Source organism: Mustela nigripes, chromosome 14 (genome assembly GCF_022355385.1).
Source record: "Mustela nigripes isolate SB6536 chromosome 14, MUSNIG.SB6536, whole genome shotgun sequence".
NCBI lineage: Eukaryota > Metazoa > Chordata > Mammalia > Carnivora > Mustelidae > Mustela > Mustela nigripes.
In genome coordinates this window covers 68,423,580-68,441,199 of record NC_081570.1, presented here as the reverse complement: position 1 = coordinate 68,441,199, position 17,620 = coordinate 68,423,580, and the positions used below count along the sequence as shown (strand labels likewise).

The 17,620-nt window shown below is 33.1% G+C and overlaps 1 protein-coding gene across 17 annotated transcripts in view; it reads right to left on the bottom strand.

The window, feature by feature from the left end:
• The window catches only part of ADGRL2 (adhesion G protein-coupled receptor L2), a 189,069-nt gene that overhangs the window by 44,325 nt on the left and 127,124 nt on the right, over positions 1-17,620 (bottom strand). For all 17 annotated transcript variants that reach the window (XM_059375231.1, XM_059375233.1, XM_059375235.1 and 14 more), the window contains exons 4-5: positions 12,086-12,195; positions 4,891-5,691 (exon numbers count right to left, since the gene is read on the bottom strand). In XM_059375231.1, the coding sequence (XP_059231214.1) occupies positions 4,891-5,691; positions 12,086-12,195 (911 nt within the window). The remainder of the gene's footprint in view (positions 1-4,890; positions 5,692-12,085; positions 12,196-17,620) is intronic.

Below are 17,620 nucleotides of genomic sequence, written 5' to 3'. Positions count from 1 at the left end.
CATAAACGAAAAGGACAGAGGAAAATGGTTTAGTGCCACACCACCTTATGTATCCCTTGACACTGCACTAATTACTATGTCTTTAGTCATGGAAATATGTCTTAATAATACTACAATTAGTGATCTGCTAGCTAAGCATCAGGAAAGCATCATGATAACTGAATCAAGGTAGGTAATAAAATGACCTCTGGTAAATGCACAAAATTTCTTGTAGCATGTGAAGTAGTGCTTCTGGTTGATACTGTGGTTTGCATGTGTTTTTGATAATAAATTTCATACATTTTCACCTTTTGTTCATCAAAAGTTTAAAGGAAATCAATCTTCTTCAAAGATAAATCAAAGAAATATTGGGACATCATGAAGAACCTAAAAGTAAACTTGTAAGTGGCAAAACTAAACCCTTTTGAAAGGCCATCAGAATTTCTGGAATTTTGCAAAGCTGAAGTTTTGCAACTTTACAGAAAGCAATTTTTTCTAATGATGAAGCCATAAGCGCAGAGGTTGTTTCTAAAAATTAACATTTCTTCCATAAGTGAAGACAGGTCCCAACAGGGCATCTGATAGTGATAAAAGCCGGCACTTATTCAGCATTTATGTACCAGATGCTATGTTAATCACCATTCATGGATCATCAGATCATCTTATTTAATCCTTACCACACAACCCCATGAAGTAGCCACTATGATTATCTTCCTTTTACAGATGAGAAAATTGAGCCATGGGGAAGGTTAGGCAATTTGCTTAAGGTCACCCGGACATACTCTTGAATGTTATGATCTTACTTTTCTAGGCAAAAAATTTTCATAGAATCTGGAAAAAGTATGGCATCCCACAAAGTAATCTGCCCTTATTCTGGAGCATCTAACTGATACTTTTCTGTGTAAATCTCTAAAACAAGAAAAGATGTGGGAAGATAATATAAAATACTAGAGCAACAGATGACAAAAAGTTTCATAATGTAACTTATATGGCAAAAGATTCAAAACTCAAGAATGTCCTATAAATTATATCTCAAATCTAAACCTTATTTTACAAAGTTCTGTCCCAGAGTTATCAGAATGTCATATCAAGCATCCAGATTAAGTGACTTAGCACTCTGCTTACTTTTGTCATTTGGGTATAGAGACCCAAAAACAGTACTAATAAAATGCTCATGAACATATTTAAGAACTGCCCTTGAAAATTTCACACACATACAGAATGCCTCAATTTACTGTGGTAGTGCTTACTAACAACAGCATCCATTTATCTTAAGGGTAGTGCTTCCCTCACGGGGGTCCAAGAACTCACTCATTGTTCACTGAATGAACTCTAGTTACAATGAGTCTGTAGCCCGGAAAGGCAGAAATGCGTATTCATTAAATTTACCTTTATTCAATGTCTAAAAATAACGAGCATCTTTTATTGAGCAATCATTATCAGTGGAGAAATGTTTCAAGAAGTATATATTCTACGCTAAACACTCCCTAAATAAATAAACCTAACTAGTTCTCTTGATAAAAATTTTTCCCTCATACTACTGAAGTGTCTTACTTCATAATTATTCTAAGACAAATATTCAGGAACTGCCAAAACCCAAGACACAAAATCTTTTCAATATTTGGGAGGGACACCTGGGTGGCTCAGTCAGTTAAGTGTCTGTCTTTGGCTCAGGTCATGATTCCAGGGCCCTGGGCTTGGGCCCCAAGTCAGCTCTCTTCTCAGCGGGGAGCCTCCTTCTCCCTCTCTACTCCCCACAGCTTGTGCGTGCTCGCTCTCTCAAATAAATAAAAAAAATATTTAAGAAAAATAACATTGCAGACAAAGTAAATATAAAGCAATTCAGATTAAGAAACAGAGTTGAAATAGGACTGAAAGGGTTTTTCCTAAGCCCACTTTAGAGGGGGAGAAGGTAAAAGGAAATAAAGAGCTAGTTTAGAGATATGGAGCAACTGAACTATGTAGAGATAACATAAGGTTAAAAATTCAAAGGAAAAAAAAAAAAAACATGTATCTGAAAACCATGATTAGGGCAAAGAAATAATATACTTGCCCTGTTAGGAAGGAAAAGGCTTGTGTTTATAAAAGGGGAAAAGTTTTGAAGCTAATAGACTATGAAACAGTCCACAACAAAAATCGAAAGGAATGGTAATTTTACAGTATGCTGTATACCTTAGAAACATACACAGTAGCAAATCTAGTACATAAGGCTAAACTACAGCCAACCAGTCAATCATTGTTTTATGACGGCTAAAGATCTGAATTCTCTGACTGCTCTGTCCTATCAGTTTTGTGGATCTTGCTTCAGAAAAGCTGACAGTGGCTTATTGATTTGACCTAAACTGATGGGCCAGAATAGTTCTGCAAGGCCCCATCTACATGCATATAGATATCAGCCCATCTGAGAGAGACAGGAGTCTCTAAGAGCACATGAAGATAAATCACAATAGAGAGAAAAGAGAATATGTTTCAATCAGGAGCAAGAGAGATTTAGGTCATATAAAACTTGGTATCACTAAGAGTTTAATACGGGGCCAATAAGAATTTTTACTTTCTGGGAATATTTATGAGTGGCTAACTATATTGGGTAACAAAACCCAGTTGTGGAAACACAACTACCAAATATGCCCGTTTCCCATTTTCAAAGCTGATAACTGGTTTTCAAAAAATATCTAAATTATTGAAGACTTTTTCATCTGAAATGGATCAAATTATTTACTAGAATATAAGCCACATATGGAAAATTACATCAGTACTCATCTTGCATTCACAAAGTACTTTGTGACAAGTAGACGGGGCAATGATTCTTTGTTGAATTGAGTTTGTCCTCAATTTATTCACAGTCTTTCAGGTGTTGCCTGATTATGAATTTGCATTTTTAAAAGTATTTTATTTCTCTTTTTCCTAATGGAGGGGGAAGAGATTTATTGTTGCCCCAAACAAATGTAACAGCTGTGTGAGAGTAACACAGGTTACAAAAAAGATTAACGCAGCAATCAATATACAATGTCAGATTTTGTCAATTCCTGAATTCTGCCTTTGACAAACCTATAGGATAAGAGAGAAGAATGGTACTAGCTTTTAGAAAAACAGCCGAGACATTGGGGGCTATGGTGAGTGCTGTGAATTGTGTAAGACTGATGAATCACGGACCTGTACCCCTGAAACAAATAATACAGTATATGTTAATAAAACAAGGAAAGAAAAAGAAAAACAGCTGAGATACAGAAAACGTTCCAAATTGCTGGCCTTATGAGAAAAAGATATGTCTAAATTTAAAAGTAAATGATTCTGGGGCCACTGGTTTGTATAGTCAGCTGGTTAAGTCTCTGAGTCTTGGTTTTATCTCAGGTAGTGATCTCAGAGTCCTGAGATGGAACCCCACATCAGGCTCTGAGCAGCACACAGTCTGATTGAGAGTCTCTCTCCCTCTCCATCTCTGCCCTTTGGCTCATGTTCTCTCTCTCTCTCTCTCTCTCTCTAAAATAAATAAATAAATCTTTTAAAAAATTTAAAAAAGTAAATGATGCTATGCTATTATCCTTGAAGATTTAATTGCTGAAAATTTAATAATGGGCATTACTACTATAAATTTAATGCAAAAAAATTCCAGCCATACATGAATTAGAATAAAAGGGGTCTTGCGTTAAGTCAATTTGTTATTATTCTCTTACTTTTTAAAGAAAAAAAATCACATATTTTTGTATACTATAATGATTCAAATTAGAAAGTCAACTATAACAAGTTGTGACTTTTGCTTTTAAGGTCCTTCCTGACCCTATTACAATATTTAGAACTTAGTAACAGTATATCTTAAAAAATGTTTAGGTACATGTAATTATGTTTAAGTGTGTAGAGTGTGAGTATTGCTTTGACAGAAAGATATATTAATTTCTTTTTCACCTTGTTGAAGAGATTGATTTAGTCACTCCAAAGAACTTCTTGGTTCCTAAAATTTTCAAGTAACTTAATACTTGGAAAATTCCAAATAACTGAGTATATTGAAATATTCAGATCTTTAAAACACAAATATTACTGTTCAAATAGAAAAGACTTATAATTAGTACAAGCTCTGTAACAACATATGAATAGGTTACTTTTATCATGAGTATGAGGTAATCTTGTTTTAATGAAATATTCATTTAATTTACCCTCATAAATTGTTTCCCACAGAACTGAATTCAGTTGATCAACTAAAATATATTTCCCAAGATTTTACATTACTTTCTAAAGTAATGATCCTCCACAAAGATACCTAAAGAGAATACAAATTGAAAATGTTAGCTGATCCATCTTCATAAATCACCACGTGGGATCATTTAATGCTTAGTCTATGTGTGACAGTTAAAGTCAAAGAAATATTTACTTAAAACCATCACTAATTTATCAGGAAATAAAAATGTGTAATTTTAGTAGGAGGATGTTGGATGACTCCCTCTCCTATCCAGACAGCAGATACCAAAACTGCAGAACATTTATGCCTGACATTGTACATCAAGCCTAGCAATTCTCCTGGGACTTCCTAACACACATTTCCCTTAATCACTGGCGCCAAGAAGTTAAAAGGTCTACACATAGATTGTAATCAATTCAGAAGTCAGGTAGGAAAAAAACAAAACAAAACAAAACACAAAGCTAACAGGTTTGTAGCTAGTATTATATTTTTAGCAATGAAAAACTGAACTGACAAATGATGCTACAATTTTCTGTCATCGACATTTAAATTAAAAAATTCAGAGAAAGAAAATAGGCCAAACTAAGGCTAAAATGTACCCGCTATGTGACAGCATGAAATACATTATCCTTTGAGCTTTGACTATGAAAAGGAGAAGGAAACAGACAGGAAAAAAACTTCCAAGTCTTTTAAAAATAAGCTTAAAGCCAAAAGCATTAGCAAGCAAACATTCTTACCTTGGGCAGGATCAGGTGGACCAAACTCCAGAGAATATCGTAAAATGAAGTTATTGTTCCACACATAGAGTTGGTTATCTCTAGGATTGTAATCCACTGCAGCAATATACTGGTATTGGTTGGGGAAGGGAACATCTACATATTCTCCTCGGTTTAATCGGGTATTGTAAATGTAATCGATTGCATTCTTGCCTGTTTCACTCTCATTGTCTTGATAAACTGACCTGACCACATAGAGGACTCCGCAGATCATAAAAGCATTTGATGCAGCACGTTTGTCATACACAGTCTCCCACGTTGCTTCAAATCGAAGAGTATATGGATTTAGTTGGCTAATAACTATCATTCCATTGTTCTGTTCAGTGGCGTAAATGACCCATAAGCCATTTTCATCAACTGCTAGGTCGATATCAGTCTTCCCTCCCCATCTATATGGTGAGGTATCATGATAGTTGGCATAGTTAATTATGGCCTCTCCACTCTTAATTCTAGTCCTCAAGTCAAATTTCACAATGTTCCTGGTTCTCTCTTTGTTAAAGAAGACAGCACCATCATATACCACAAATCCAGTACCATCTACTCGATTTGGAAGTTTATATGTCGTTGTTTGGCGACTATTTTGGAAATCTTCTAAAGAAGCATATTCTATTAAAGTATCAGTACGATAGGGAGTCCAGGGCATGAAATAAATTTTATCTGCAGCCTGAAGAGGGTCCTTGCACCAAGCACCTGCCTTTTGTTCAGCTTCATATATACATGGTGAATCCACAATTGCTTTCAAGGTCCCAGGGCACACAAAAACTAACAGTCACAGAGAAAAGACAATAATTAAGCCAAGTTAAAAAATGAAACAGGCAAACACAAATTTTAATGATCACAACTCAGAAGAGAAAAAAAGTGTTTTATTAACATTAGATTTAACCAAAATTTATACTTAAAACAGTACCACCCGTCTTTTCTTAAGTTACAATAATCAATGTAGCAGCATACAAAGTGGCTGGGGTTTGTTTTCACACATACAAGCCTAAGTTTAAGACCATTCATAACTGAGCTGACAACGTGCATTTTTGTTACGAGCTTTTAATCTTATAATCTGGTAATTAATATTTCAAAACTTTGAGCTTTGTGTGTAACAGCGTACAAAGTACTTTAATTTAGTCCCAACGGTGTCCCCTCCCTTCCCTACCCTACTTACAAACCCCCAAAAGCAAAACACTAAAATAAAGGAAATAAAACAAAAACCCAATGTGAAGGCTTATTTAGAACTTTTATAGAAGTCAGACTGAAAACAAAGGTGCTTCAATTGAAGAAACATAAATATTCAGGAAATGTAATTAGGAACGGAGAAAAGTAAATACAAGGAAAGCAGTGATGAAACAACCGGGAGACCCTGTAACCATGGCATGCTATGGAGAGGGTTCTGGAAGCCAGGCAGGATGACACGTAAATAATAAAATATCCAGGGGTGTCCGAAAAAAGAGATAAAGGGTGAAAAAGAAACCCAGAAAGGAGCAGCTCCCCCTCGCCGACTTCAGAATTTTTACCCCATCACCAGATTTAGCAGTCATGTAATTTCATCGTAAACAGTTGACTTCTTTCTGAGGTGCATTTATGAGATCCTGCTGATTATTTTAATGTCAGGAGTATTGTGGAGGGAGGGAAAGGAGGGGTGACATCCATAAGGCACATAACAGGGAGCTGGGGTTCAGACTGTATACGTTATTTACCTTTTTGCTCCACTTCTATTTTAAGCATTGGAAGAAAAACAAAAAAAAGTGCGAGGAAAAAAGAAAAAAGATTAAAATAAATTGACTATTAGTCTAAGACTGAATTCGTAATAGATGCTAAATATAGGAAGAATAAGAGCTGTACTACTTTGGATAAAGAGAAACACACAACAGGAAAACCTAGCAGGAGAAAGATTCTAAAGTTACATAAAGGAACATGGATCAATCATTTTAGTAGATTAAGGAGGCAATACAAATACGTTGGCATGTTGCTTCACTTAGTGTACCTGAATAAATAATGAAACTCTTCACTAATGCATGGTATATATACTCTCGCCTTTCTAAAGTCACTCAGCATTTTTATCCAGTTTTACTTTATATACTTATGCTACAGACACAAATGCATGCAAAGGTGTATCATCCCCATCTATCTTATTATATGAGCTCATTATTAAATTGACTAAAATCAGGTAAGCATAACAACAGGAAAATATATCATAAAAAAACGAAACTCAATTTTGGACCTTAGGTCAAAATTAATGAATATTGATACGGTTATATTTTAACACTCTCCCAAAGACATTTATGTAAGAATAAATATATAATTATGCATCTTAGTACTTTTTAATGTCTCTTTATTAATTTCTATTTCTAGAAAAATCCATCTTAATTATAAGAAAAAAAATGCCTCCTTTGCAGGATATATAAATCTCCCCTGCTATCCCAGTAAGGATTCTGAAGGGTGGGGTAACGTAGTGTCTTTCTTTCCCACCAAGAATTAGTAAATTTGCTTATTTAGGTTTATAGATACTTTACAAAATAAAATTCTTACTAAATTCCCTATATTACATATCTCAAACTTGTTATATTAAGTCTATTTTTTTTTAAAAAAGTAAGCAAAAATACATACAAGGAAAAAGCAAGCACAGTAGGCAAGGAGAAAAAGGAAGAAAGAATTATGGTTAGCTTATTATGACATTGTCTACCATCATCAATTTACACAGAAAGCAAGCTGGCATGCAACGACAATCATACCAAGCATTCAAAGCAAATACCTTGACTCCACAGACCCCATAAGAGGTAAATGCTTTCATAAAACAAACCTGATTAGTACAGTTATAGGAGAGAAAAAAATCCTCCCTCCAAGAAGTCTAAAGAAACGGATTATACAGTTAGGAAGGGTGCTATATAAGATTCTTGTTGGTAAACAGAAGTCTAATAATTACAAACCATAAAACACTATTTTGGATTGTATGTAGGCTATGAAGTATGTTGCCTGAATTTCATAAAGTGACCAGATTAATGTCTGTGATTCTCCCTCTTTCCTTATTAAAATGCATTAGGGTGTGCTAATATTCTATCTCCAAACTGATTACTCAAAGACACTGTAGTTGCACATTTCATTAAGATGTCTTAGCTTGATTAATTTTTAAAAATTACAATAATTCATCAAGATTAAATACTGACCTCCTGAAATACCTCAGGGAGAAACGCCATACAAATATTTTGCTACAGGAATAGCATATAACCCTCTGCATTAAGCAATACCACCTCCCCATCCAACTTGGTTTATTTGACCACTTTCAGGAAACATACTTGCCCTATAATGTGTCATTCTGACTATATCCAGAAAAAGTAAGTTCAGCGTTACTGATATGAAACAGATCGTTTTTATAAACCAGTAGGCCTAAAACTACTCCTCAACGAAGAGCAATATTATACCTGTTTAGAATCAATAACGGAAGGGCGTGGTGGGAAAATGAGGATAAGAGAAATTATTAGTCTTGTGACTTCTCAGACTATATTTATATACAGCCATATTCTTTTTTTCAGGAAAGAATGATTTTACTGAGTGAATCAATTAAATGTAAAGGATGGGAATAATACATTTTAAAATATGTTACATATTTAAAACAGAACTTAAAACAAGTTCATTAAGGAATGTATAAAAATATATTGTTTTCCATTCATTGAAAATGGCTAGGCTTTATTATGTGATACACTAAAATGACCGTGCATTTGCTTAGCACAATATTAAATAGGGAAGTCTTCCTTTGTGATTTAACTAATCACTTGAAAAAACGAAAATATATAGAAGTCGTACATAATTTAAAACTGATGAAAACAGAAGTAACAGCCAAATGCAAAAATAAAAAATAATTAAATAAAAGTTTGATGATTGATGAATCATGTAAGATATGGATATTGAAAACAAAAGTCCTTACATTATGATTTTTATGAAAACCCAAAGGACAGAGATCTGTCAAACTAGCCAAAACTTCATCAACCCAGAAGAATATAAAAATACAATAAAATTAATGAAATTAGCATTCTTCATCACATGCCAAATGTATATTGCAACTTGTTTTAAAAGACTATGAATTAATTCATAACAATACATTTGCTATTCTATAGACCAAACATAAATACACAACCCACTAACATCAGTGGAGGACTAGATGGATATGCAAAAAACAAAACAAAATTGCCCCAAACAAACTTAAGCCTACATACTCTGTATCTGAAGTGACACACTATTTCATTTTGAATAATCTCACATAGATTCATTAAAAAATTTAATTAATAGTAATGGTTATTTTCTCAGGCAAAACTTATAGCTAAAATTATGGTATAATTTGTATAATTTAATGATAATTTGAAAAATAGGGCACAAATAGCAAAACCAATCTTGCCTATAAGGTACGAAATTCTAATAATTATTTTCATTTAGTCTATAAGATCTTTATGATTTCTTTTAAACACATACACATTCAATTACTAACATTTCTGTTAATGATAAAGGATAAGTGGGACACATAACATTTTTGACACAGGCATTATCTGGGTAGGTATAAATGTCACATGTAGTATTACATGTGTCTGTCTATAAACATAAAAAGTAAAACAAACAATGACATTTCTAATAAATTCTGTTGGATAAATTTCTTATAAAATTTTCAAAAATCATAGAAAATTTCTGGATTTTTTTTTAAAAGGAGGTAAAGTATTTAGATGTGTAAACCGCTCGAGAATTTGCTCTGGATAGAAACTGGCATAAAGCCAGATGGTAAAAGACATATAATTAATGTTTTAGTGACAATTTTTATCAACTATATAAAGTTTGAAGGGGGTATGCAAATTATACAAGATACTAAAACAAGGAGGAGGGGCATCTGGGTGGCTCAGTCAGTTAAGCATCTGCCTTGAGCTTAGGTCATGATCTCAGGATACTGGAATAGAGCCCCACATTGGGTTCCCTGCTCAGTGGGAAGCCTGCTTCTCTCTCGCCCACTCCCCCTGCTTGTGTTCCCTTTCTTGATGTCTCTGTGTGTCAAATAAATAAATAGAATCTTTAAAAAAACAAACAAAAAAACAAGGGAAAGGGGAAAATACGGGCTTAAAATAAAAGTATAAGGGATGGGTATAACAGAAACATAAAGAAACAAAAGGAGAAGAAAATAAGGAAAAGAGATAAGGAAATACAGAATCATACCTAATGTCAAAACAATTCAAATGATTCTTTGCATTAAATTTCTGTATTAGTGAAAATCATGCAATAGATAGTGTGTCACTACTGTACAGTATATAGGAATTATAATTCTATTCTTTAGCATGGAATAATTTGGGGGGGAAAAAAAAAGCCAGACTTATTTCTGCCTCGTGCAAACATCTAGAAAGGTAACAGCGAATTAATTACAGGTGTTTTGTTTTTGTTTTTTTTTTTAAGGACACAAACTAAAAGAACAAATACTTCTCTGAATATAGCTATTTGCAAGTTTAGTGCACAATATACAATACTTCTGGAGAACTGAAAAAGTAAAATTTTGAAAGTTAGATGTTCCAGAAGATATCCACATTTTCCTTTCTAAAACAGCACAAGAAATAACTTAAGAGTCTGAAAATAATATTTGCTTAACACTGTTCTTGGTCTATAGACTAGGTTACAGGAACTGGCTCCAGAAAGACAATTCTTGGCAGCTCTGACTGATTCCACTGTTTGGGAATGGATGCTGTATTCCTTTTCTAATTTGAGGACAGAAACCATAATAAATTCAAATGAAAGTGACTTTACGGAACAAAATTTTGGTTAGCTCAAAAGAATACAATATTCCTCTAGTGGCACAGGAAAATGATTATATAAGCCACCAACACTACACACAAGAGAAATAATATAAAGATCAGTGCACTCAGTAGGCTTCCAATCCTACAAATGGTATAGAAAATACTGAAAACATAAAAAGCATCCATTTCACTGTAACACAGGAACACAGAGCGGGGATGAAAAGAAAAGATAATCTGTGTTTGGCCTTTAACTGATACCCACAAAAAAACAATTTATCGAAACTGTGGGCAGAGAGGAGAGAGCCCGCACCATTCACAGGACACGTTAGAATGTACTACCAGTATATTGGATATATATTTATCTGAATTCAGTCCTTTGGTTTTAAAAATATTGATAGTTTGGACATAGAAATCTATCAGGAATAGTGATCTAGCTTTTGAGGTTCTAGAAAAGGCAATTTCATATTTAGTTCAAATCCACCTTTTTAAAAGAGGGAAGTGTATAAAACTTTCTCAGATCATTGCTGCTAAAGATAATTGCTGCTAAAGACTTCAATTTAAATGCCCATGAATCCAGGTTACAAGATACATTTTTTTTTATTTGAAAAAAGTAAAGAAGAACACTATTAAACAAACTAGCTTATGAAAATTACCTAACATACTGAAACTTCTGGTCATCTAAAATGCTTTTTTCTACTGAAAGGGCAGAATACAATTCAGCAGTATGAATTCTGAGGTTAGGAGGAAAACTACACAGAATTAGAGCAGGAACTGAAGAGTACTTATGAAACTTCCACCTGAATTTTAAATATCTCTCTACAGGATCTAATGGATGTTGTCAAATTAAAAATAGACGCATATGCAAGGTTTTGTTCTATCTATTTTATTTACTCTTAAGATTTTAACACTGAATCTGGTAAAAGAAAGGCTCCTGTAAGGACAAGGAAACAAAAAAAGGAAAGCACTTGCCTCAGTTACTACAATGGTAGCTTTTACCGGGCACTAAAGTTACCACAACAGCAGGTAGCCATTCAAGTAGCTCACGATTAAAACCGAAGTCAATTCCTTCTTTAGAAAACTGTGAGCCAAACCAATTTGTCAGCAACTGGTATTGGGCAAAAGTACAGATTTCTATCTGCCCTAGTGAATAGCTAATTCAAGTTTGTTTTCTGGAAAAACACTAGTCTTAAAAGCCAAACACTTAAGAACACAGACAGACACTTGGCCAGCATCACACTGTGGCTTCCTTCCACACTTCATGAAGCTAATTGGAGGCCCGAGTCTGTTAGTGCTCTGCATGCATAATGGTTTTGTAGGCCATAAACATATGCTTCCTTCACATGTGTAGTCTTTCAGCATCAACGAGGAATGCTGGAGAAAGTGAACATCACAAACTTCATACTTACTGTAAGGGACACATTCATACTGGACTTCAAGATATTTGTATGTTCCAGGACAGGGATCAGGAAATACATCTGACCCAGTAACTACTATACACTGTGTTCGATTGTTGCACCTAGAAAACAAAACAAACCAAACTAATCATTAGTTTGTTTTTAATAAAGAAATCTAAGACAGAACTGATTCATATTTTAAGCAACTAGTACCGTAAAACAAAAAAATTCAACTGATATTAGGTTGCTCCACATTATTAAATACAGAGACATAAAAATCCCATTTTATATTGTACTATTTCTTTATCACGGGCCACACTATATTTTCATTCAAAGCAAAAAGAAAGGAAGAGTTCTCTATTATTCTACTATACATCTAATTGGAATTTTTAGCATTTTCGACATGTACTAAGAAAAAAGTATATTTTGCATGTTTAAGAACTAAAATAACAATTAATTAAAAATGATACTATGGTTAAACAGAAACAGTCAGAAATTGAATAGCTTGGAAGTAAGTTCTGAGAACACATTAAAACAAAGAAGAAGCCAGGTTTTTAGGTTTATCCATTAAATCCAGTTTGTGTTACATTTTCTATTACAGGAACTTTCTGTACTCTTCCATAACAGATAGCAAGTTGACAGATCACACCTTCAGTGCTCTGGCTTGATCGATGACAGAACACATTTAGAGCAGTGAGCACAGTGCCTGGCACATATTGTGTCTAAGACTGTTCTTACTCCTGTCATGTTCATTGATTCCCCACATGCTTATACTAAATACAACAGGACTATGAACCTAGGTTCTTTTAAATTAATACTCTCTGAAATAGAATGTTAAAGAGAAGAGCACTAACATGATGTCTAAAATGTCCTATTTATTATTTTATTTTTATGTTGTCACTTACTCATCAAGATTATTAGGATTAAGGTAGAATTTTAGGTAAGATGATACTTATTTAAGTTCTATGAATTTTTTCAAAATGATCTTTTTATAAGCTTTATAAAGGCAAGAACCATTTTCCTTTACAATTTGCCCTGATTACAACTCAACGGAATGTAATGTTTGCAGGATTTTATTATATTTTGAGATAGTGCATAAATTAAGAAGGCAAAGCAAGCAGAACAAGAGCATTATAACAAAATTTATTTAACAATCTGAATACCAAATATTCTTAGAGTGTGTAAAATAACTGGACTAAAAATGGCCGATAAAAAATGGAAAAAAAAAAAAAAAACAACCCAGCTACGTCTTTTTTTAGCATGACAACTAATGAAGATAGTGGAAGGAGATATGCATTAAAGAGGGGTAGGTATGTTAAGTCATGCACCCTTGCAGCCATTTCAACTCAAACCAGGCAGTTTCGTCCTTGAAGAGCAGCAAGACCTGAAAACTCCTACAGGATCAAACAGGTAAGTTTCATAGGTCAAAGTATATTCAAAAACTTCAAACAAAAGTCCTAAATATTACATAAACTATAATACTGCTTGCACAGATATTAAACTAATAATAACTTTTATCACAATTCATCTAGAGTAGTGTATGCTATTTATTTTAAAAAACATACCACATAGAATAATTTTCAAAAGCACAGACAATGGAAATGGTGCAGTGTCACATTCTTAGGCAACATCATGTTTTACTTCCATTATCTGCATTTCTTTTAAACTGATTCAATCATTTGAAGAAATTTGTCAGTGGTTCCCATTTAGTGTAAATGAATTATTTTAACGTGAACCACATAACCATTTTCATATCTTAAAATTTTAAACAACTGATGAATTTAAGATTTGACAATACATCAGTATCTAATATTTCATGTTTTCTTCTTTCTTAAATTTTACAACAATAAGAGAGTTCCCCACTTTGTTCTTGATCTTCAAGGAATCCTCAACCACTACTGGTCCTTTCCTTCCTTATACTGACTTACACCTCCAAGGATCCTCCCGTTTTCTCACTCCCATACCTATCAGAAACAGGAAATCTAATCTCCTGCGACTTGACATCCCTGTTATATATTCCCTTAATGTGCCTTTTATAGCTACTCGACAAAACCCTGCCATGTTTTCGGGAAAACATGGCCAGAGTAAAGGAGTTGCACTCAAGGTTGAAATGGACCAAGACTGTGAAGGATTTTGGACCAGAGTGAAAGAGGGTATAGCCCAAAGGATTTAGGAATTTACATCATTAAATAAATAAATAAATAAATAAATAACCCATGCATGTGTTCTTTTTCTCTCTCTCTAAAATAAATAAATACATCTTTTAAAAAACAAAGAATATATCGACAATTATCCATCTTCCCCCTGATGATCAGATAAATAAATATGAATATAATATGGGATCAAAAATGTCTTTTATTTGGGGCACCTGGGTGCCTCAGTTGGTTGAGCATCTGCCTTTGGCTCAGGTCATGCCCTTTCCCCCTGCTCATGCTCTCTTTCTCTCTCATTCTCTCTCTCAAAAAAATTAAACTCTTTAAAAAATATCTTTTATTTCATACTTTTGAATGCCACAGATGTCTCCAAGAGGTATACAAGGGGTAAGAATTCCTTCTTCCACTATATTTTAAGAGAGACCAACACCATAAAATGAAGAATAACTATTCATATTTACTTTCTCTGAACTTTTTTGCATTAGTCATCTGACCACAAATACAAGTTCAAATGAATGTCAAACGCAATTACCAAAGTTTATATCAACCATATGATTTTTATGTCTTTTAATAATCACACTGTACAAAACATTTATTTTATGAAAGCAGAAAGTGTTACAGGGTTATAATCTTAAGTAAAATGAAGGTAAGAAGACTTAACGGAGTTCCTGAAAAAAAAAATTATAAAGATTTCTAGAATTCAAGCTTCCCAAGATGTCAAAAATATTCTTTTTATATATGGGAAATACTAGAATTTGAATTTGAGAAAAAAAAAATGGAATTGGGCGCTAAAACAAGACCGGCAAGAGAAATGCAATTGTAAAAAGAATAAGACTATCAGATTTGCATACCAGTATCATGGGAAAGAATACCTAAGCTTTTGGAGAACAAAGTGATGGAAATAAAATACAATTATATACATTCATTTATGAATGAAGAAGTGAGAACCTGAAGTTTTCAAATTCAGTAAGTGTGGGGACACAACTGGAAAGAAAATACCAAATAAGAGCTGTTAAGACTGAGAAAAATCAGAAAATTCCTTAACCAGTATATTGTTAGTAAGATTGTAAAGCTATAAACGACTCTCATTTAAGAAGATAGGGAAAGAGAAAGCAATTAGCCACAGAAGCAAAGTAAATTCTCACCAACTGCTCTGCTTCAAGTTTTCATTCTAATGAAAATGAAAGGTACAACTAAGCCAAGAAAAGAAGGCCTTCAGTTGCTTGTGTTCTCAGTCTTGGGCATAGTTCCTGGCTTAATTTTCTCCCTCTTCCCCCACAGAAAAAGATTATCAGCAAAGGCATGGCTTCTATTAACTATTAGATTATCGGCTTATTTTGGATATTATATGGATTCATTGTTAAAAATCTATACTTTTCTTAAATGTTAAGCATAAAAAATTAAGTATGAATGAAAACAAGGCAGAAGAATACGGTTGTTAAAAATAGGTGCATCTCATTTACACTCATTTTTAATAACAGAAGGAAGATATAATCTTTTCCTAAATATTTGCTAGCTAATGAAAATTTCTAACACTAAATAAATCTGGAAATAAAACTTTTGACAATTTGTGAAATTACACCATGCTTCCTAGGAGAATGTCATTAAAAATAGTCACAACAAAAAAGATCCACTCTAATCACTGTAAATTTTTCTATATTCAACCTATGACTTCTTTATTAAAACAAATTTTAATAAGGTGGTTCAACTACAGGAAGAAAATAATCGTTTTTAGAACTCAAGGGCATAAAGGCAACCCTTGCCAATAACGTCTAAGCAATCTCTGGGGTATAATGTATGCTTTAACACAAACTAGTAGATAAATGTTGAAGTACCTAATAGGCACTCAGTCTCAAAGTCTAAGCATTTAATCGTTTTTAATACTTAAGCACATTTCCAAAAATTTCCCAAAGCTGGCATGTACAGACAAAAGGCTTATTATTTCACATCACTGTGTTAAAACCACTATTAAAAAGATCACCTATGTATTATTTCTACACATTATTTTAGGTTGTAACTTTCTATCATTTTAAATATTTTTTCTATTGATTTTCTTACTAATCTAAAATATACAGACTACAACACTCATCCTGAGAATTCCACATGTTAACTAAAATAAATCCAATAATAAATCATTTGTAACATTATCAAATTCAAACACCAGAAGAAAAGTATTATTTCTGATATTAATATTTGTAAAACTTACATTTTAATCATAAAACCCATCATCTACAATGATGAAAATCCTAAATCCTACTTTATAGGTCAAAAAGCTGCTTTAAATGGAGCAAAAAACCTGAATTTTAAAAATTAGTTTAAAACTAATTTATGCAAGTCTTTCTACTTTAAATGGAAAAAAATATTCTACTTAGGAATGAAACCGAATGTACATCTCAAGAGCTGATGAAAATAAAACCACATAATTTTGGAGATTAGTACCTATTGGTTTACATCCTTTGCATAAGGGAATGACAATACCTTTGTTTCTCAGCAAAATTCAGAGTATGATATTTAAAGTCATTGATAATGTCTAGGTTTGTGCATAATATATAATAGAAAAATACTTTACAAAATATCTAATGACTCTCTTAACAATCACAGTGAGCATACAGTAAAAGTTAAAAGTATTAATACTGTGTATCTATTTTCCAGATGTAATCAATATTCTCAGGTTTCAATATTAACTTTTAAGTCATCCACAGTCATTTTTGAAATTAAGTTAAACGTTGTCACCAAAATGTATAATTGATGAAAAGGCAATTTATAAATGTGTATTATCATTAATTTACATATGTATATGGAAATTACCTTAGAAATTGTCATGCACAAATTAGCAGTACTTTGAAGAAACATTATCTTTTTTTATTTTGGGGACGGTACTGATTCATCACTAATGAAATATTAATAATGCAAACAAACTATTAATATGTTGCTTTTCCTTCATCTTTTAGAAGTGTAAATGAAAGAAAGCTCAATGCACACATTACTTATAATCTGAAAATAAACTATATAAGAATCAACAATATAGAGTACCATTTGACTTTGTTCAGAAGCAAAATCATTTGCTATTAGGGAAAATTAGTGTTTAAAAGCAGACACTTTAGAGTCAGAAAAAACTGGGGTTTCTATTCCAGTTTGTTTGTTGCCTTTACTAGGAGCCCCTAAGTAATGTATTAAAGCTTACAACCTTCTTTCGAAGTTTATCTTTAAGGTTAGATGGGATAATGCAGGCGAACTCTTTGCACAATGCAACAAAAATGAAATACCAAAAATATCAATAATAAGTACTCCCTTACATAAGGTGGACATAGATTTGCAAACCTGAGGGGGATCTGACTAGGGGCAGAATATCTTTTATTGTTCCAGAGTAGTTCCTATCCTGTGCATAAGATTT